Source organism: Macaca mulatta, chromosome 10 (assembly GCF_049350105.2).
Source record: "Macaca mulatta isolate MMU2019108-1 chromosome 10, T2T-MMU8v2.0, whole genome shotgun sequence".
In the NCBI taxonomy this organism is placed as follows: domain Eukaryota; kingdom Metazoa; phylum Chordata; class Mammalia; order Primates; family Cercopithecidae; genus Macaca; species Macaca mulatta.
In genome coordinates, this window is record NC_133415.1 from 80,763,078 (window position 1) to 80,784,910 (window position 21,833).

Consider the following 21,833-nt stretch of genomic DNA (forward strand, 5'->3'; position numbering starts at 1 on the left):
ACTTGAATTTTAAACTTTCTTCGTTCCTAAGGGGAATCTAGTTTAAATTAGGAGATGGTTTTCTGAGGCAGGGAAATTGAATAGAAGCAGAGAATTTAAACAGGAGTCTCCCCTTCCTGTGGATAAGCATTTTACCACTTTGGGATTCAGGTCAGGAGCTGATGTAAGTTTTGTGGGGCTTGAAGTTTATACCATTTGGGGACTCTCTTAAGGAAAATACTACAAAATGATTAGGGCTCTTCTTAGGGCCTTAGAAGGGGGCTTGGGCAGGTAAGGAGTCCTGAAGTTCAATTGTCTTTAATGTCTTTATAAATCTGCCTTTACTTGGGACTGTGATGAGCTTGAAATTTATCTGTTCCCATCCCCTGAAGATATTTATCTTCAGCTCCTCAGGATGCATTATCTTGATTGATCTTCATATCCTGAGTCCCATAGAAGGTGAAAACTTGCCTGATATTGTACAAGTTGTTATTTTTTCCATACTTTTTTTTTTTTAAGCTCCCTCACCCTGACTGAGATGTAGTACAAGTTAATGGCAGCATCTAGAGGGTAGTCCAGGTCTGGAGAATAGTACAGGTCTTCTGATTTTTCACCCAGCAATTAGTTACAGATGAAAAGAATAGTACTTCCTGGCAGGGCGCGGTGGCTCATGCCTGTAATCCCAGAACTTTGGGAGGCCAAGGCAGGCAGATCACCTGAAATCAGGAGTTTGAGACCAGCCTGACCAACATGGAGAAACCCCGTCTGTACTAAAACTACAAAATTAGCCAGGCGCAGTGGCGCATGCCTGTAATCCCAGCAACTCGGGAGGCCGAGGAAGGAGAATCGTTTGAACCCGAGAGGCACAGGTTGTGGTGAGTGGAGATTATGCCATTGCACTCCAGCCTGGGCAACAAGAGTGAAACTCCGTCTCAAAAAAAAAAAAAAGAATAGTACTTCCTTTACCTTGAAGTTTTTTCAGCTCTAGAACTGTTTCTGTTCACCAGTTAGTGGCGTCGGCTATCACAAGATGTCTTGCTTTTCAAATTCCCATTCGTTCATGTCCTTCATGTGCCCTTCTCCTCCCCGCCCTGCTGTCTGTGGCCAGGCAGGCTGCCCAGTACCTAATCCTCAGGAACCTGCTTTAGAGTTTTGCCACACATGCCCATATCCCCAGACAATATCTTGTTTTGAACTTAATACAAATAGAATCATACTGTAGACCTGCTTTTTTTGCTCGATATTCCTAGGATTCATCCAGTTTGTTGTATGTAAGCCATATAGCTTACTCATTTTCATGGCCCTATAGTATTCGTTTTTGCAAGCATGCACTATCATTTTGACTCTTGGTGGACATGTGGGTTTTTTATAGTTTTTGTGCTAGGTGCAGTGGCTTGTGCCTGTAATCCCAGCTTCTCAGAGGCTGAAGCGGGAGGATCACTTGAAGCTAGGAGTTCAAGACCAGCCTGGGCAACAGAGTGAGACTCTTGTTGCTACAAAATAATTTTTTTAATTAGCCAGCGTCTGTAATCCCAGCACTTTGGGAGGCTGAAGCAGGAAGATTGCTTGAGTCCAACAGTTCAAGACCAGCGAGACCCCATCTCTACCAAAAAAAAAAAAATTAGCCAGGCATGGTGGTATATTCCTGTAGTCCCATATATTTGGAAGACTGAGACTGGAGAGTGACTTGAGCCCAGGAGTTCAAGGCTGCAGTAAGCTATGATCTCACCACTGTACTCCAACCTGGCTCACAGAGCAAGACCCTAACTCTAAAAAATAAGTAAATATAGGCTTTTTTAGGTATTGCAGACTATACTGTTATGAGCATTCTTGTGCGTGTCTCTTGGTCCACATGGGCAAATGTTTCTGTAGGGTTGGAATGAGGAGTAAAAATTTGGAATTTTAGTATGAGCCCACATATGGCTTTTTTAAATGAGGCCAAACTGTTTTACAAATTGATTGTCCCAAATTATACTTCCAGCAGCAGCATACAGGTATTTGAGTTTTTCCATATTCTGGCCAACACTTGCTGTTTTGCCACTGTGGTGAGTGTGCAGTGCTGTATTATTAGTATTTTAATTTACATTTCTCTTATTATTAGTGAACCATCTTTATTTATTGGCCAAGCCATTATACTTCCCTTCTGTTAAATGCTTGTTCTTGTTTTTTGCTCATGTTTCTTTTAGATTGTCTTTTTCTTGTTTATTTTAGGAATTTTTTTTTTTTTTTCTTGAGACTAAGTCTCACTCTGTTGTCCAGGCTGGGGTGCAGTGGCGCAATCTCAGCTCACTGCAACCTCCACCTCCCAGGTTCAAGCAATTCTCATGCCTCAGCCTCCCGAGTAGCTGGGACTACAGGCGCGCAACAACATGCCCAGCTAATTTTTGTATTTTTAATAGAGATGGGGTTTCGCCATGTTGGCCAGGCTGGTTTTGAACTCCCGACCTCAGGTCATCTGCCCATCTCAGCCTCTGAAGGTGCTGGGATTACAGTCGTGACCCACTGCGCCTGGCCTATTTTAGGAATTCTTTCTTTTCTTTCTTTCTCTTTCTCTTTGTCTTTCTCTTTCTTTCTTTCTGTCTCTCTCTCTCTCTCTCTCTCTCTCTCTCTCTTTCTCTAGTTCGTTTGTTCATTCATCTTTTCTTGATGGAGTTTCACTCTTGTTGCCTGGGCTGGAGCGCAATGGCACGATCTCAGCTCACTGCAACCGCTACCTCCCAGGTTTAAGCGATTCTCCTTGCCTCAGCCTCCCAAGTAGCTGGGATTACAGACGTGCACCACCATGCCTGACTAATTTTGTATTTTTAGTAGAGGTAGGGTTTCTCTATGTTGGTCAGGCTGGTCTCGAACTCCCAACTTCAGGTGATCAGCCTGCCGCAGCCTCCCAAAGTTCTGAGATTACATGTGAGCCACTGTGCCTGGCCAGGAATTTTTTATAGATTTTTGATACTAATTATTTGTCAATTCAGTATATTGCAAATATTTTCTTTCACCTGGTGGCTTGTCTTATTTTATTTCTGATGCTTTTTAATGAATAAAAGTTCTTAATTTTAATGTAATCAAGATAATCTTTTCCTATGTGATTCATGTATTTTAGATCTATTGAGGCTTTTTCTGTTGAATTATAAAAATACAATTTTTCAAAGAATCCACCTGGATTGCTCTTTGAAAATGATATGAGATAGGAGTCTAATTTCACTTTTTAAATGTGGGTAGCCACCTGTCTCAGCAACAATTATTGAAAAATCATTCTTTTCCCACTGATCGGCAGTGCCAGCTTTGTTATAAATCAAGTCTCTTTATGTGTGCGTCTATTCACAGGCTCTCTGTTCTGTTCCATTATTCAGTTTCTCCCTGAGAAAATACCACATTGTCTTATTTTAGATAGATAACATATTTCTATATGGTGTCTTAGTCCACTTGGGATGCCATAACAAAATACCACAGACTGAGTGGATTAAACAGTAGAAATTTATTTCTCACAGTCTGGAGGCTGGGAAGTCCAGGTTCAAGGTGCTGGCAAGGGAGGTTTCATCCTGAGGCCTCTTCTCTTGACCAGTAGAGGCTGCCTGTCACTGTGTGCCCACATGACTCCTCCTCTGTGCATACATGGTAGGAGCTAAGCACTCTGGTAGCTCTTATTAAGGGCACTACATCCCAATAGACCTTGCCCCACATTCATGACCTCATCACATTCATGACCTCATCTAACCCCTATTTCCTTCCAAAAGCCCGATCTCCAGATAACACCACTTTTGGGGTTAAGGCTTCAACATTGGAATTTTGGAGAGGACACAAACATTCAGTCTCTAATGTGATAAGGCAAGTTCCCACCTTTTTTTTCTTCTTCAGGAGTATCTTAGCTGTTCTTAGCACTTTGCTCAAAGTTATTGACATTTTTGTGTTGGCTTTTCAGGATTTTCAGAAAACTTGTTGGGTTTTTTTTTTTTTTTTTCTGAAATTGTGTTCAATTAAAAGATCACTTTGGAGAGAACTGTCATTTTTACCATGTCAAGTAAACCTGAGTTTTCCAGTTCATGAATGTGATGTGTATTTATGTCTTTTTAATGCCTATTAATATAGCGTTATAATTTTCTCATTATTTTATATCTTTTTTGCTGTCAGAAATATCTTTTACGATTATACTTTTGATGCTTTATCTAGGATTATAATCCTAAATTATGGTAGAATTGCTGGTTATAGGATTAACTGTATTTAATATTCATATATTTACTTTGTATTCCTTAATCTTATTCTTTATTAATTCTAATAATCTAGATTCTTCGGAGTTTTACTTGTAGGCACTCATATGATCTATCAATTATGATGGCTTTATTTCTTCCTTTCCAATTATATTTCTTTGTCTTGCCTTCACTGGCTCAGACCACTAGTACATCATGGAGTAGAAGTAATGATAACAGGCATTCTTGTGTTATTCCTGTCTAGCAGAGAGAGCTTTACCGCTTCCTCTGTGTTTTGATACTTGTGGGTTTTTTTTTTTTTTTTTTTTTTTTGGTAGTTACCTTTATTGCAGTAAAAACATTCCCCTTTCATTGCAAGTTTAATAAGCTTTTATCATGACTGTTTCTTGATTTTTATTAGTGCTTTTTTCCTGCACTTACAACTTTGTTCCTTTAATCTGTTAACATAATAAACTACTATATTACTTGATTTTTTAAATGTTAATTCTACATCGTTGGGAAGAGCTAACTGGATCATTATTTTTAATATACTGCTAGACTCAGTTTGCTAATAGTTTCGTTAGGATTATTACATCATAAATGGGATTAACTGTTTTTCCTTTTTTGTATTGTAATTTCTGGTTTAGGATCAGATTTTCTAGCCAAGGAGTATTCTCTTTTGTACTTCCTTACTGTGAAATATTATGTATGAGATTTGAATTATTTTTTGACTCTTAGTACTTGCCTATGAAACACTGAAGGCATGATTTATTTTTTAAGGAAAGGTTTTTAACTACTGATTTAGTTTCTTTAATGATTATGGAGTTAGTCAGGTTTTGAATTTCTACTTGATCAGTCTTGGAAACTTAGAATTTTCTAGGAATTTTTTTCCTTTTATCTAAGTTTTTCAGATTTTTGGTAAAAGACAAAATTTTTCAAATTTCTGTACTTTAAAGACATTGCCCCACCCCTGTCTTCTTGCTTTTGTATTATTTTTAAGCAGAAATCTACTGCTATCCTTATCTTTGTTTGCTTCTTTCTTTTTTTGTTTTTTTTGTTTGTTTGTTTGTTTGTTTGTTTTTGAGACAGAGTTCCACTCTTGTTGCCCAAGCTGGAGTGCAATGGCACGATCTCAGCTCCCGGCAACCTCCACCTCCCGGGTTCAAGCAATTCTCCTGCCTCAGCCTCCCGCATGTGCCACCACACCTGGCTAATTTTGTATTTTTAGTAGAGATGGGGTTTCTTCATGTTGGTCGGGCTGGTCTCGAGCTCCCAATCTCAGGTGATCCACCCTCCTCGGCCTCCCAAAATTCTGGGGTTTCAAGAGTAAGCCACTGCGCCCGGGCTGTTTCTATGTAAGATATCCTTTTCCCCCAACTGCTTATCACTGATTTTAGGCAGTTTGGTTTTAAAAAATTTTTTTTCAGCAATTTGGTTTTGATGTGATTTGGTGTGGTTTTCTTCATGTTTTTTTTGTTTGTTTTTTGTTTTAAGATGGAGTTTCACTTGCCACCCAGGTTGGAGTGTAGTGGCATAATTCGGCTCACTGCAGCCTCTGCCCCCTATGTTCAAGTGATTCTCCTGCCTTAGCCTCCCAAGTAACTGAGACTACAGGCACCCACCACCATACTCAGCCTAAATTTTTTGTGTTCTTAAAAACGGGGTTTCACCATATTGACCAGGCTAGTCTCAAACTCCTGACCTCAGGTGATCCGCCCACCTCAGCCTCCCAAAGTACTGGGATTACAGGCATGAGCCACTGCACCAGCTTCTTCATGGTTTTTGTGCTTTGGATTTTTTTAGCTTCTTGGATGGGTGGGTTTATAATCTTCCTCAAATGCAGAAGCTTATCAGCCATTTTTTTTTTTAAACGTTTCTCCCCTCCTCTTCAGGAATTCCTATTACATATGTATCGGGCTGCTTGAAGTTGGCCCACAGATCCCTGATGTTCCCTACTATTGTGATCAGGGTTTTTTCTCTTTGTGTTTTGTTTTGCATAGTTTCTACTTCTGTTTATTCTAATTTACTCACCTCTTCTTCGGCATTGTCTACTGCCATTAATCTCATCCAGTGTATTTTTCTTCTTAGACATTGTATTTTTCATATTTAGAAGTTTGATTTGAATCTTTTTTATATCTTTTATGTCTCAAACTAATATGGTTCATTCTTTTCTCCAGCTTATTAAACGTGATACAGTTATATCTGTTTTAGTAACTTTTTCTTATTTTATTATTATTTTTTAATAGAGATGGGGTCTCATTATGTTGTCCATGCTGATTTCAAACTCCTGGCCTCAAACAGTCCACCCATCTCAGCCTCCCAAAGTGCTGGGATTACAGGCATGCACCCCTGTGCCCAACCAATAACTTTTTCTTCTAATCTTATTACCTGGTCTTGCTTTTTAAAGCTTTATTAGGCAGGAAGCAGAGCAACATTTGACTTAGGACTAATTTTACCCCACTACTGTAGCAAAATCCTTTTCAGTACTCTACCCAATATCCCTATGAAGTATGAGGTTTTCCTCTGTGGCTGATGAGAATGGGCAGAATTTCCATTGTGAGGGATGTATTGATGTTTGCTGTTTGACATATGAATATCCAGTTTTTGCAGCACCATTTGTTGAAAAGACTCTTCTTTCTCTTTTGAATTGTCTTTTCACCTTTGTTGAAAATCAGTAGACCATATATGTATGGGTTCTATTGTTTCCTACAGGCATCAGTGAATGGTTGGTGCTTAGGCAGCTCCTTCACTCTCCCTACAGTGATTTACAGATTCCAGAGTGTTTTTACATTGGGCAGAAATTGTTAGCAATGCAGAGCAGGATCCTGGACCCATTGAAACATGGGACGGTGAATACATCCTGAGAACCCTGGGGACCAATCTGGCTTTCACCTTTGTGTGTTGGAGAGGCCCAGGCCAGCGGTGGTTTGCTCTCTGCTGCCATATTTCTGCACCCTCTCATGTGTTGACTTGTGTCCATCTGAAGCTATTGAGGGACACTTTTTAAAAATTTCTTGAGAAGAAGTCTCACTCTGTCATCCAGGCTGGAGTGCAGTGGTGTGATCTTGGCTCACTATAGCCTCTGCCTCCTGGGTTCAAGCAATTCTTGTGCCTCAGCCACTCAAGTAGCTGGATTACAGGCATATGGCACCACGCCTGGCTAATTTTTTTATTTTATATTATTATTATCATTATTTTAGTAAAGATGGAGTTTCACCATGTTGGCTAGGCTGGTCTCGATCTCCAGGCCTCATGTGAAGCTCCCACCTCAGCCTCCCAAAGTGCTGGGACTACAGGCATGAGCCGCTGCACCTGGCTGGAGGGACACTTTAAAAACGAAGGTTTTGGTCTGGCACGATGGCTCACACCTGTAATCCCAGCACTATGGGAGGCTGAGGCGGGCAGATCACCTGAGGTCAGGAGTTCGAGACCAGCCTGGCCAACATGATGAAACCCCATCTCTACTAAAAATACAAAAATTAGCCAGACCATGGTGGTGCGTGCCTGTAATCCCAGCTACTCGGGAAGCTGAGGCACGAGAATCGCTTGAACCTGGGAGGCAGAGATTGCAGTGAGCCGAGATTGCACCACTACACTCCAGCCAGGGCAACAGAGTGAGACTGCTTCTCAAAAAAAAAGTAAAGTTTTGTACAGCACTGAGCATGAAGGAACTGTTTGGCTGCCTATTACTTGTAACATGGGTCACATTCAGGAACAGACTGTCAAGAGAAGTAAGCAAGTCACAGAAGAATACATGATTAGGATTTCATTTATATAAAAACAAAAACAGACAAAACTAAGTAATACACAGTTTACAGATACATTCAAGTGTGGTAAAACCATCCAGAATTCAGGATGCTGTTCCCCATTGGGTGGAAGAGAAGGACTGTCATTGAGGAAGGACATCCAGGGGGTTTCAACGGTGCTAGTAATGCTCAATTTCTTAGGCCCGGTAGTGAGTGCATAGACATCTGGGTTTTGTTGTTGTTGCTTTGTGTTTTTTGGGGGGGTTTTTTTTGTTTTTTGTTTTTTTTCTTTAAACCTTGTGCGTACATTTCACACACATATATAGACACAGGATGAAAATCATCTAGCCATTGCATCATAAATTGCCCCAGCAGTGATAAATGTTTCCTCTTCCCATAGACTGGGCTGTTGGAAGATATGTATTTGTACAGCCAGTTTTCTGAAAGAGGAAAGCCAAATTCTTCATTGGCATTTGCTTGGTATCTTGGTTTACCCTGAGGGCTTATCCCTCTTTTGTTGAACTTCCAGGGATGCAGAGCTCAATCAAAGGCAGAACCAAACCGCAGTCCTCCTGGTTTTGGGGCAGTAATGAGAAACTTTCTCTTATCCTGGATTTTCAGACTTATAGATTAGAGGAGAAAGGACAGAGCTCATCCACTAAGGACACCAAGGATGGCACAAAAAGTCAGGGAGATCTCCTCAGGAGTTGGCTGCCCTGGCCCCTGTGAACCCCTGCAAAGGCATGGCCCTCAGACCACTGTCTGACAGTCAAGAGTCCAGAGCAGATACCAGAAAGGTTATTGCTTCAAGTGGATTAGGATCCGAGACCAGAGCACAGGCACTGGGCCACCCAGTAAGTCACTTCACTTATCTCATGTGTGCTCTGAGAATAATGACAGAGTTACTGCTCACAGAGCCAGGCTAAGGGGCAGCTGCGATCACAGGACAGATCACAGGACAGTACTGAAATTAGATCCTGTTTACTGAGACCTTGCCTTGGCCCATGCCCCATAATGAGTGCTTTTCCAGCACTGTCTTGTGAATTTGTCTTCCTCTTTTCCATTTTGTTTTGAGGCTTCAGAGTCTAGTGGGAGAGGAAATGCTGGAGATGACCTCGCTCATCCTTTCCCGTCTTCTTATTGAGTAGATGGAATGTGCCAGCTTCTCCAATCTGTGCTTTTTTCTGGAAGCTTCAGGATTTTGAGGTTTGTCCAGGAGGCCTTTCGAGTAGCACCGGACTTGTTTCTGAAAATGTTCACTTCAAAAGTACACAGGTAGAGAGGTACCCAGGACAGGGAAGGGTGCAGGTACTAAGCACTCAGCAGTAGGAGCAGTTTCTACCTCATGACACCTGTGGAGCCCTCGTATCTCTGGAAAGAGTAAGTAGAGTCATCTTGTGGCAGGAGTTGGTGGGGTTGTGGTTTTAGGAGAGTGTTAAAGGTCTGGAATGAGCTCTGTAGGCTGATGGAAGGGGTAGGGAGACAGCAGTAAACAGGCTGTGGGACAGCACTGTGGCCTATTGTGGTTGAGGGAGCAGAGAAGGCACATCGTCAGATTCACCACAGCTGGGCTTTGGACAGGGGAGAATTGAAAGAAAAAAAGGCATGAGAGAACTGAAGGCACCAGCGTGGTGTAGTGTCTTTGGCATCAGACAAACCTGTATTCTATACCTGGCTCCACCACCAAGTAATACTGTGATTTTGGGGGAAATCTCTCTAAGCTTGAGTTTTCTCATCTGTCCTATGAGAAAAAAACAATACCACCTCTTACAATTGTGAAAACAGAAAACTATAATGTATGACATGTGTGGTGCTTAGTAAATACTGCATGAAACCTGTTCCCATTCCTTTCTTTTAACAGAACAAAGATTAAAGGTAAGTCTTGTCCCAGAAGATCTGCCCTTGATGTAGATGAGAAGAATATCAGAAATTTCTGAGCAATAGGGGAAAATGCAAGTACCGTGACTGTGAAAGCTCAGTGACATCAGAGGATGGAGTGTGGGGAGGGAGACAGCTAAAAGGGGGATGGGGTGCTGGAGTCAGAGAGTAGCTGCTGAGCTGGAGATTTCAGAAGTTACTCTGGGTTCAGCTTTACTGCTCTAAGAAGGAATGGAAGTGTTTGCATTGGAGGGGAAGACTGAGCACATTCAGAGTGATTGGAAATATGGCATGGTCAAGAGGGCAGTAGGTGTGAGCGGTAGAGGGAGGGGCTTGTGTCTCTAGAGGAATGAAAGTATCATGCTGTGGTGTTGGGGAGAATGGCCTGGGAGCAGCATGGAGGAACTTTGGGGTTGGTACAGGATGAGGCTGAGGCATGAGTAGCTTCCTTTTCAGAGGGCCTCAGAAAAAGGCAGTATGCACAGAAAGCCAAGCTACTTGTTGGAGAGTAGAGGTTTCCAGAGCTTGAACCTGGATAGTTGCTGGCTGTGGCTGCCACAGATTTTAAAGTTGGCATGTCCCTCTGACTGGGCATCTGGTTCTTCCATGAGAGGCAGATGCCAGTTCTTCTTGTACCTAAAAACCGCCTCCTTCTCCCTTCACTTCTCCTGTCTGCTGTGAACACATACTAACTAGGCCCCTCCCTTCCTTCTGATACCTCACCTCCTCAGGAAGCTTCAAAGCTTGCAGTCTCTAGATTCCTCACCCAGGATGTGAATGCAGCCCTCAGACTCCTGGCCTTCGCTATTCTTGTCATTCCAGTCTCCAGAGCTTTGCACTGCTTTTCTGGAGCTACAACTCAAGGAATCGGTCTCACTTATTTATCTCTTGACCTTTGCCTTGGCAATGAGGTCTTAATGACAATAAACTCAAACCTGTGCCTTGAGCTTTAAGAACTACTTCATCTCCTCTCTGTATGCAGAAACATGGAAAGAAAAGCTGTTATAGGAATGGAAGATTCAGCTTGGACCAGCCCCAGAGAGCAGCTTCACCTAGGAGTCTTATGGGTGCTCTGGGTGCTGCTTTTGTGTCTCCAAAGCAAGCCCAGGCCCAGCATTAATCTTTGTCATCTTAGTTGTCCATCTTTTCCATGGTCTGCTCCCTAGGGCCTATACCTAGCTGCTGTATATGACCTTGACCATCCAGGACACAACAGCTCTCCTTAGACTTGAATCCTTGTTCTGAGCAACCCACATCCGTGTCCACCTGCCACCCATCTTGCTTTTGTGAACTACAGAAGAGCAACCCCCCAGTGTCTGTAGAACCTACTCATTACCTAACTCAAATGTTCCATTGCTGGGCACAGGGACCTTAAGCTCCCTTCACCAGTCTTCAGCTGAGAGTCGAATGCTCCTTCTCGGGCCCTAAGTGAGGGATGTGGTCTCTCTAGGGCTGAGCCAGCTTCTGGCAAAGCAGAAGAAAGGAAAATCTGTAAACTCAGTATATGGAGCAGATATACCCAAAGTCTTTTTTAGTGTGTTTCCCTGGAAGATACTCATAAGGGAATGTGAATTTTGCTTCTCCCCATTAGCTGATAGTTTATTCACTTGTTTTTTCTAATTCTTACGCAAAGACTGCATCTGATGCCTCGTTTCCTTCTGAGGCTCTAGGAGGTTACTTTGGCTTCCTCAGAGCACAGGGCTCAGTATACAAATTGCATAACGTAATTGCTACTGATACTGGCCTCTAGTTACCACACTGCTGTGCAAGAGGACATTGGAATCTGACCCAAAGCACCCAGCCCTCCAGCTCTGACCAACTCTCTTTTCCTTCCAGGGAATGTTCATTTCTTCTCTAGTGGCCTTCTGTTTTCTCACTGTCGTCATGGAAGTATCATCATTTCCAAGGATCACATGAATTCCATTTCCTTCTATGATGGGGTAGGTGTTTTACTAGTCAGTGGCTTTTTTGGTCGGAAAGTTCCTCACACTTTTGAGGGGAAAACTAAATAACTCCTGTTTCCTCTCCACTACCACAGGGCAGTATGTCAGGAACCAGCATAGCCACTGAGGCAGTCAGGGAGGGAGGTTGTGGAGAGGCCTGGGCATTCTCAAGACACTTATGAGCCTCGTCAACCTCACTGCTCTGTAAAGGGCTTACCTAGAAAGGGCTTCTGGTCAGAAGGGCCAGCAGCTCCCCATGCCCAATTCATTCATCCTAACTGAGAAGGCCTCTGGTGGCCCCTCTCAGCTGGCCTCCAGGCCCAGGGACACAAGGCTCACCCACTGAAAAACCAGAAAGGAGCTACATCCTGTGGTATTGATGAGGCTTCACATACACATTAGCATGGACAGGATTGTAAGTGAGCCAGAGAGAGAGAGAAATGGCTCACTTTCCCTGTGAGAGTTTAACCCCTCCTCCCTCATACACCCAGACTTCCTCTCCAGCTCTGTAAAAGTTCCACCGTCCTGTAACAGTCCTCTAAGTTCACCAGGCTGCACCAACACTTCCCCTTCACCTTAAGGGGAAGAGGGTAGCGATGAATTTCTCCTAGCCTTTACTCTGTGGCCAAGGCACAGCTTGTCTCAGTGCAACACCAGAGCAGAGGGCAGGCCCGCCACTCTGCCTGGTCTCAGCCTCAAAACCAGTCTGTCTGGGAACTAGGACAGAGACTATGTGAGGTATTTTGGTCAGATGGCTCAGAAAACAAATTCTTTGAGCAAGTTTTTCTTCCATATAGAGCCTGCAGCCTTAAAGGCTGTTCAGAAATGTAGGCAGACCAATTGGACAGATTCGATGGCCCTATTAGATTAAAGCTTTGCCGTTAGGTTAAAGAGTCTTCCAATATCAGAGAAGAAAGAATGCATCATGAAAAGCACAGTACTAGGATGATAAGTAGCTAATTTTGACAAAAAATAGATTCTTACCTCTACCAAAAATCAAAATGAACTTCTGAGGGATTAAAATTAAATATATTTAAATTTCACAAATAGAATATAAAAATGAATATTTATTAAACTTATAGGGGTTAGAAGACTTCCTAAGCTTAGAAACAATACAAGAAATTCTAAAGGAAAAATTAGTCAAATTTGACCAGTTACTGAATTTTTTTTTTTTGAGGCGGAGTTTCTCTCTGTTGCCCAGGCGGGAGTGCAGTGGTGCCATCTCAGCTCACTGCAAGCTCCACCTACCAGGTTCACGCCATTCTCCTGCCTCAGCCTCCTGAGTAGCTGGGACTACAGGTGCCCGCCACCATGCCCGGATAATTTTTTGTATTTTTAGTAGAGACAGGGTTTCACTGTGTTAGCCAGGATAGTCTCGATCTCCTGACCTCATGGTCCGCCCACCTCGGCCTCCCAAAGTGCTGGGATTACAGGTGTGAGCCACGGCACCCGGCTGACCAGTTACTGATTTTTAAAAATTTTTTGCTGACGGTTTAACTTATTGAAGTGTACTGTAAATACAACTAACTGTATTGATTTAAAACTTTGGCAGATGTGTACATTCATGAAACCAGCTTTACAATCAAACCAAAATATTTCCTCATGCCCTTTTACAGATCATCTTTCCCTCCACTCCTGGGTTCAGACAACCACTGATTAGCTTTTGTCACTATATATTAGTTTGCATTTTCTAAAATGTTATATAAATGAACATCATCTATTCTGTATCCTTTGAGTCTGACATTTTCCACTTAACATAGTGATTTTTAGATTCATCCATGTTGTGTATGTAAATAGCTGTGTTCTCTTTATTGCTAAGTAGTATTCCATTGTATGGGTATATCATAAAATTTATCAGACTAATTAGTAATACAAAACCCTTTAAAAAGTATTTTAGGGGATGGGGAGGGGTTGATCAATGAATACAAAGTTAGAAAGGATGAGTAAGTTCTAGTGTTCTGTTGCACAGTAGGGTGCCTGCAGTCAACAGTAAGGTGTTTAGATCTCAAAATAGCTAGAAGAGAAGATTCTGAATGATAAATGTTTGAGGTGATGGATTTCTCGTTCATTACCCTGATTTAATCATTACATAGGCCGGGCGCGGTGGCTCACGCCTGTAATCCCAGCACTTTGGAAGGCCGAGGCAGGCGGATCACAAGGTCAGGAGATCGAGACCATGGTGAAACCCCGTCTCTACTAAAAATAGAAAAAAAATTAGCCGGGCGCAGTGGCGGGCGCCTGTAGTCCCAGCTACTCGGGAGGCTGAGGCCAGAGAATGGCGTGAACCCGGGAGGCGGAGCTTGCAGTGAGCCGAGATTGCGCCACTGCACTCCAGCCTGGGTGACAGAGCGAGACTCCGTCTCAAAAAAAAAAAAAAAAAAATCATTACATAATGTATACATGTATTGAAACAATACATTATACACCATAAATATGTGCATATTATGTATTAATTAAAAATAAAAAATAATTTTTTATGGCCAGGCACAGTGGCTCATGCCTGTAATCCCAGTACTTTGGGAGACTGGGGCAGGTGGATCACCTGAGGTCAGGAGTTCAAGACCAGCCTAGCCAACATGGTGAAACCCCATCTCTACTAAACAAAAATTAACTGGGCGTGGTGGTACACGCCTGTAATCCAGGCTACTTGGGAGGCTGAGGCAGCAGAATCACATCAACCTGGGAGGCCGAGGTTGCAGTGAGCCGAGATCGCACCACCGCACTCCAGCCTGGGCTACAGAGTGAGAATGTCGCAAAAAAAAAAAATATATATATATATTTTTTTTTTTTTTTAATAATTTTTAAAAAGTATTTCAAAAGGCAAATTTTTAAAATTGGGAAAAATGGCCGGGCGCGGTGGCTCAAGCCTGTAATCCCAGCACTTTGGGAGGCCGAGACGGGCGGATCATGAGGTCAGGAGATCGAGACCATCCTGGCTAACACAATGAAACCCCGTCTCCACTAAAAATACAAAAAAAAAAAAAATTAGCCGGGCGTGGTGGCGGCGCCTGTAGTCCCAGCTACTCGGGAGGCTGAGGCAGGAGAATGGCGGGAACCCGGGAGGCGGAGCTTGCAGTGAGCCGAGATCGCGCCACTGCACTCCAGCCTGGGCGACAGAGCGAGACTCCGCCTCAAAAAAAATAAAAATAAAAATAAAAAAATAAAATAAAATTGGGAAAAACATTTTTGGTGATTTAGACAAATGAGTTAATATTTTTTTTCTGCAAAGAGTTGTATCTTTATTAACATGGAAACACTGAGTCCCAGGTCAGGGGTGTTCAGAGGACATGAGGCTACTTAACAGATAGAAGAAATTACATCAGAAACAAGCTCCTGCTGTCATATGTAACAGTAAACTAGCATTTATTGTTAAATTATACTAATATAGTGTTAAAGTATACTAACTTATACTAAGGAACTGTTGGCAGAGGAAAACTGGAATAGCTCATGTCAAGCCATGGGGGTGGCCCAAGAGGGTGAGAGAGTGCAGTCACTGGAAATGTTTACTGACAGTATATGATAACATGGCTGATGGTAATGATAAATTAAGTTTTAAAAACAGGATATGGGGCTGGGCGTGGTGGCTCACGCCTGTAATCCTAGCACTTTGGGAGGCTGAGAAGGGCGGATCACCTGAGGTCAGGAGTTCGAGACCAGCCTCACCAGCATGGTGAAATGCCGTCTCTACTAAAAATACAGAAATTAGCTGTGCATGGTACTGCGCGCCTGTGGTCCCAGGTACTCGGGAGACTGAGGCAGGAGAATCACTTTAACCCGGGAGGGGGAGGTTGCAGTGAGCCGAGATTGCACCATTGTACTCTAGCCTGGGCACCAAGGCTGGTGAAACTCCATCTCAAAAAAGAAAAAAAAAAAAAAGGCCCAGCATGATGGCATGTGCCTGAAGTCACAGCTATTTGGGAGACTTAGGTGGGAGGATCACTTGAGCCCGGAAGTTCGAGGTTGCAATGAGCTCGCACTTGCAATGAGCTATGATTGTACCACTGGACTCCAGCCTGGGAGACAGAGCAAAACCCTGTCTCTGAAAAAAAAAAAAACGGAAAACGAAAGTACTAAATGTTAGCTATAGTTGGGTTTAGGTGATGAGACTTTCGATTAATTTTTTTTAACTTTCCTCTCTGTTCTATTTTTATAATTTTTTTCAAAATGAGTTTCATTTCTATGCCCTACCAGTGAACAATCTGAGAAAGATATTAATAAAACAATTCCAGGGCTGGATGCAGTGGCTGAAGCCTGTAATGCCAGCACTTTGGGAGGCCAAGGCAGGTGGATCACTTGAGTCCAGGACTTTGAGACAAGCCTGGGTAATGTGGTGAAACTCCATCTCTACAAAAGATGATGATGATGATGATGATTATTTAGATGGAGTCTTGCTCTGTCACCCAGGCTGGAGTGCACCCAGCCTCAAAAATTTTTTTAAAATTAGTGGGGCATGGTGGCACATGTCTGTAGTCCCAAGCTACTTGAGAGGTGAGGTGGGGGGATCTCCTGAGCCCGGGAGGCAGCAGTTGCAGTGAGCTATGATCATGCCACACTGTGCTCTAGCCTGAGCAACAGAGTGAGACCCTGTCTCAAAAAAGAAAACAATTCAATTTACATTAGCATCAAAAACAGTAAAGTACTAAGGAGTAAATTTAACCAAGAAAATGAGAGATTTGTACACTGAAAATTGTAAAATATTGCAGAAAAATTAAAGAAAACCTAAATGAAGGAAAAACATCCATGTTCATGAATCAGAAGACTTAATATTAAGACAATACTGCCCAACGCAACCTACAGGTTCAGTGCCATCCGTATCAAAATCCCAATGGCATTTTTTGCAGATAGGAAAACCCTGCCGGACGTGGTGGCTCACACTTACAATCCCAGCACTTTAAGAGGCTGAGGCAGGTGGATCACTTGAGGTCAGGAGTTTGAGACCAACCTGGCCAGCATGGTGAAACCCTGTCTCTCTTAATAATACAAAAATTAGGAAGATGTGGTGGCACATACCTATAATCCCAGCTACTCGGAAGGCTGAGGCACAAGAATCGCTTGAACCTAGGAGGCAGAGGTTGCAGTGAGCCGAGATTGTGCCACTACACTCCAACCTGGGTAACAGAGTGAAAACTATGTTTCAAAAAAAAAAAAAAAGAAAGAAAGAAATAGGAAAACCCATCCTAAACTTCATATAGAATATATAGACTCTCAAGGGACCCTGATTGTTTAAAACAATCTTGAAAAAGAAAGTTGTAACACATACATTTTCTTGTTTCAAAACTCACTGCAAAGCTACAGTGACCTAACAGTGTGGTACTGGCAAAAGGTCAGGCATATAGACCAGTGGACTAGACCCATGGAGAGCCCAGAAATAAACTTTTGTATCGAATCATTTTTGACAAGGATGCCAGAACCATTCAATGTCAAAAGGACAGTCTTTTTAACTAATGGTGCTGAGAGGCCTGGTGCGGTGGCTCACGCCTGTAATCCCAGCACTTTGGGAGGCCAAGGAGGGCAGATCACTTGAGGCTAAGAGTTTGAGACCAGCCTGGCCAACATGGCAAAACCCTGTCTGTACTAAAAATACAGAAATTAGCTGGGTGTGGTGGGCGGGCCCCTGTAATCCCCGCCAGGCAGGAGGCTGAAGCATGAGAATCGCTTGAACCCAGGAGGTGGAGGCCAGTCAGCCAAGATGGCGCCCCTGCACTCCAACCTGGGCACAGGTGCCCTGAGTGGGACCCTGTCTCAAAAAAAAAAAAATGGTCCTGGGAAAACTAGATATCCGTGTGCTAGAGAATGAAGTTTGACCCTTACTTTATGCCCTATACAATAAATTAACTGAAAATGGATCAAAAACATAAACGTTAAGAGCTAAAACAATATGCAATCCCAGCACTTTGGGAGGCCGAAGCGAGCAGATCATGAGGTCAGGAGTTCGAGACCAGCCTGGCCAGCATAGTGAAACCCCATCTCTACTGAAAATACAAGCATTAGCTGGGCACGGTGGCACGCACCTGTAGTCCCAGCGACTCGGGAAGCAGGAGAATCGCTTGAACCCAGGAGGCGGAGGTTGCAGCAAGCTGAGATCGCGCTTTTGCACTCCAGCCTGGACAGCAGAGTGGGACTCCATCTCAAAAAAAAACACAGAGCTAAAATGATAAAACTCTTTGAAGAAAATGCAGGAGAAAATCTTGATGATATTGTATTTGGCAATGATTTCTTGGGTGTGATACTAAAAGCACAGACAGCAAATGAAAAAATACGTAAATTGGACTCTGTCAATATTTAAAACTTCTGTGTATTAAAGGACATTATCCAGAGAGTGAAAAGACAATCCTCAGAATGGAAGAAAATATTCACAAATCGTTTATCTGATAAGGGATTAATATCCTAGAATGAATTTTGAGATGACATTTTCACTTTAGGGGAAAAAATCCAGATTAGGGGTGGTGGCTCACTCCTGTAATCCCAACACTTGGGGAGGCCAAGGTGGGAGGATCACTTGAGACCAGGAGTTTGAGACCAGCCTGGGCAACATAGAAAGCCCCTGTCTCTGCAGAAAGTTTAAAGAAAAGTAGCCAGGCATGGTGGCATGTGTCTGTAGTCTCAGCTACTTGAGGGGCTGAGGCAGAAGAATTGCTTGAGCCCAGGAGTTTGAGGCTGCAGTGAGCCATCACACTCTAGCCTGGGTGACATAGCAAGACCCTGTCTCAAAAAAAAAAAAAAAAATCCTTTTATTTCCTGTATCTCCTATAAGTAAAGCACATCTATACCAAACCCCAGTGAGCTACATAATGTGACAATAATTGTACCGAAATTGATTCTGTGTGTTCTGGCAGTAGTTGTGAGTGCTATAATTGCGCAGATGCCCTTCTTGCTGATGCTCCCTCCTTTTCGCTTTAGGATTCCACCAGTACTGTTGCTGCTCTTCTCATAGACTTCAAAAGCTCATTGCTTCCTCACCTCCCAGTTCATTTCCATGGATCAAGCAGTTTTCTGATGATTGCCCTTTTCCCCAAATCGAAGATATACCAAGCATTTTACTCAGAGGTAACATCAGTCATTATTCAGCAAAACTACTACTACTTTTTTTCCCCCTAGCAATATAAATGGTAAGGCAGCATCTTGGGGCTAACAGTGAAGTGATGAGAGGCAGAGTTATGAGGGCTGGCTGGTGTGCGGTGACTGCTTCTAATCCCTTCAGGTTCTGGAATGGTGCTGTTGGCAGGGAGAGGTGAGAGCCTAAAGAAACTGAACAAGAGGGTTTTTAGCCTTTAAGAAAAATCTACTTTGTCCTCTTTAAATCCTAATTAGGGTTATCTCTTATTTAGCTACTTTATTGAATTGTTGGGCCCTACCTACTGAATTAGTGTTCTCTTTGCCACCCTATACTCTCCTTCCCCATGGGTCACAGTCCCTCTTGCGAATGGTACCACCTGGCAGGCTGCACATTATAGGTGCTCAGCACAGATTGCATAGATGAGGGAGTTTACAAGAATGATACGACCCACTTAGAGACCAAGCAATAGCCAAAGCCAAACTGATGGCTAACCTCATGACTAGTGGGAATTCTTGGAAAGGTGTGGTTACAGCAGCTTGTGATGGGACAGTGTTCCTCCCTCAGGTCAGATTCACAGACCATAGAGGATGCAAGAGTTGACCTTGGCTGTAGAATAGCTTCTCAGCCCAGTCTGTGTCTCCCAGCTTTGCTGGACCTTTTTACCTCCTTGGGCTTATCCTTTCAATCTGGGAAAGTAAAGACAGCCCTTTAGATTCTCTTCAGCCATCCCTCTGCCTCTAGGCAGGAGTTACTTGAACCACTCCTGTCCGTATCCCTAGAGGAGAACATGCCTCTGCTGCGAGGACAGTGTTACCTGACCCCTTTCTCCATGCTTCCTGACCTCTCAAGGAGCAGAATCCCTGGGGCAGTAACCCAGAAAGACATTCTGGTTTTTAAAAGTACAGAACAAAATTGCTTCAGGCCTCTATTTTTGAAGCAAACTTGTTTGTTATAGTCATTTTCTCTGCAGTGACAGTCTAGATTTTCAACAACCATCAAATCCCCATGTGGGTTCCATATCCTGTTGTTGGGTTTAAAGTGTTCTTTGCTCAAATTCTGTTTTGTTTAGGTCTTCTCCCTCTGGCAACAGCAGGATAACTCAGGGCTCTCTTTAAAAGTGATCCAGGAAGATGGATTATCTGTGGAACAAAAGAGATTGTAAGTGGCTGCTTCAATATTTGTGCTTGCTTCCCTAGGCTTTGTGGGCGTGCTTTCTCTGCAAGATGCCTCGCATTATGTAACACAGGGGTCTTGGCTTCTGAAAGGGTCAACACAGACATTTCAATGCTGCCAACTTGCAGGTAGCCGGTGCCCTTGGGAGAATAGAAGGCAAGAGAGGGCCACGTGCAGTGCCTCACACTTGTTATCCCAACACTTTGGGAGGCTGAGGCAGAAGGATGAATTGAGCACAAGAGTTCGAGACCAGCCTGCCTGGGCAACATAGTGAGACCCCATCCCTACAAAAACTTAAAAATTAGCTGGGTATAGTGGCGCATGCCTGTAGTTTCAGCTACTCAGGAGGCTGGGGTGGAAGGGTTACTTGAGACCAGGAGTTAAAAGTTGCAGTGAGCCATGACCGTGCCATTGCACTTCAGCCTGAGTGATGGATCAAGACCCTTTCTCAAAAAAAAAAAAAAAAAAAAAAAAGTCCCCACTGCCAGGAGCCAGTGTATCTATGAGGGGCCGCCTCTCATAGCCCTGACCCGGGCCAGGCATGGTGTTGGGCGCTGAGCCAGTCTCACCTGTGTCCGGGAGCCCAGGGTCTTACTCTGTCACCCAGGGTAGAGTGCAGTGGTGCGGTCCTGGCTCACTGCAGCCTCGACCTCCCAGGCTCGGGTGATCCTCCCACTTAGCAATTGGGACTACAGAGGTTGCAGAACTTGAAGCTAATTTACCTTGTACATGTAAAGTGCATTTTCCTGATCCAAACAAGCTTCACTGTTTTCAGCTAACAGTAACTCCAGATGAGGGTTACTACCAGGGTGGAAAATTTCAGTTTGAAGTGCCCGATGCGTACAACATGATGCCTCCCAAAATGAAATGCCTGACCAAGATCTGGCACCTCAACATCACAGAGATAGGGGAAATATGTCTGAGTTTACTGAGAGAACATTCAATTGATGGCACAGCTGGGCTCCCAAGAGAACATTAAAGGATGTCGTTTGGGGATTAAACTCTTTGTTTACTGATCTTTTGAATTTTGATGATCCACTGAATATTGAAGTTGCAGAACATCATTTGCAGGACAAGGAGGACTTCCAGAATAAAGTGGACAACTACATCAAGCATTATGCCAGATGATAAAAGGGGGTGATTGCAGGCCCATGGACTGTGTTACAGTTTGTCTCTAATGTGAAATTGCAAGAGGTAGCCCCGCCTCCCATCCTCACGCTCCCTCTCAGTCCCCTGGATTGCCCCAGTCCTGTGACCATGTTGCCCTGAAGAAGACCATCTTCATGACTGCTCATTGTATATGGAGAATTCAACATAATACATCAAGGGCTTCTTTAAAAAAAAAAAAAGAAAAAGGTCGGGCACTGTGGTTCAAGCCTGTAATCGCAGGACTTTGGGAGGCCGAGGTGGTGGATCACCTGAGGTCGGGAGTTCAAGACCAGCCTGGCCAACAAGGTGATACCTCATCTCTTCTAAAAATACAAAAACTAGCCGGTCGTGGTGGTATGCATCTGTAATCTCAGCTGCTCGGGAGGCTGAGGCTGGAGAATCTCTGGAACCTGGGAGGCAGAGGTTGCAGTGAGCCAAGATTGTGCCACTGCATTCCAGCCTGGGTAACAGAGTGAGACTGTCTCAAAAAAAGAAAAAAAAGAAGAGAAGTGAAACCACCAAGAATCAGAAACTCATGGTATTATCAAGGGATTTCAGGCCAGCCTTTCTATGTGGACGTACCCATCATCATGCACTAACACCTCATTTTGTTTAAGTCTGAAATGGGTGTTTTGGAAGAGTTGACTCTGTCACTGGACTCTGGCTTGAAAACATCAGAACCAGTTTTGTAAAGTGTATGTGCTAAAGGAAGATGGACTTCTAATCT

General features: G+C 43.4%; 1 protein-coding gene and 1 pseudogene across 5 annotated transcripts in view; both read left to right on the forward strand.

Moving 5' to 3' along the window:
* Positions 1-21,833, forward strand: part of DNAAF9 (dynein axonemal assembly factor 9) — a 164,671-nt gene that overhangs the window by 93,621 nt on the left and 49,217 nt on the right. For all 5 annotated transcript variants that reach the window (XM_077948981.1, XM_077948979.1, XM_077948978.1 and 2 more), the window contains 3 exon segments: positions 11,621-11,724; positions 18,628-18,774; positions 19,854-19,942. In XM_077948981.1, the coding sequence (XP_077805107.1) occupies positions 11,621-11,724; positions 18,628-18,774; positions 19,854-19,942 (340 nt within the window).
* LOC107000460 (NEDD8-conjugating enzyme UBE2F-like) lies at positions 20,366-21,220 on the forward strand (annotated as a pseudogene).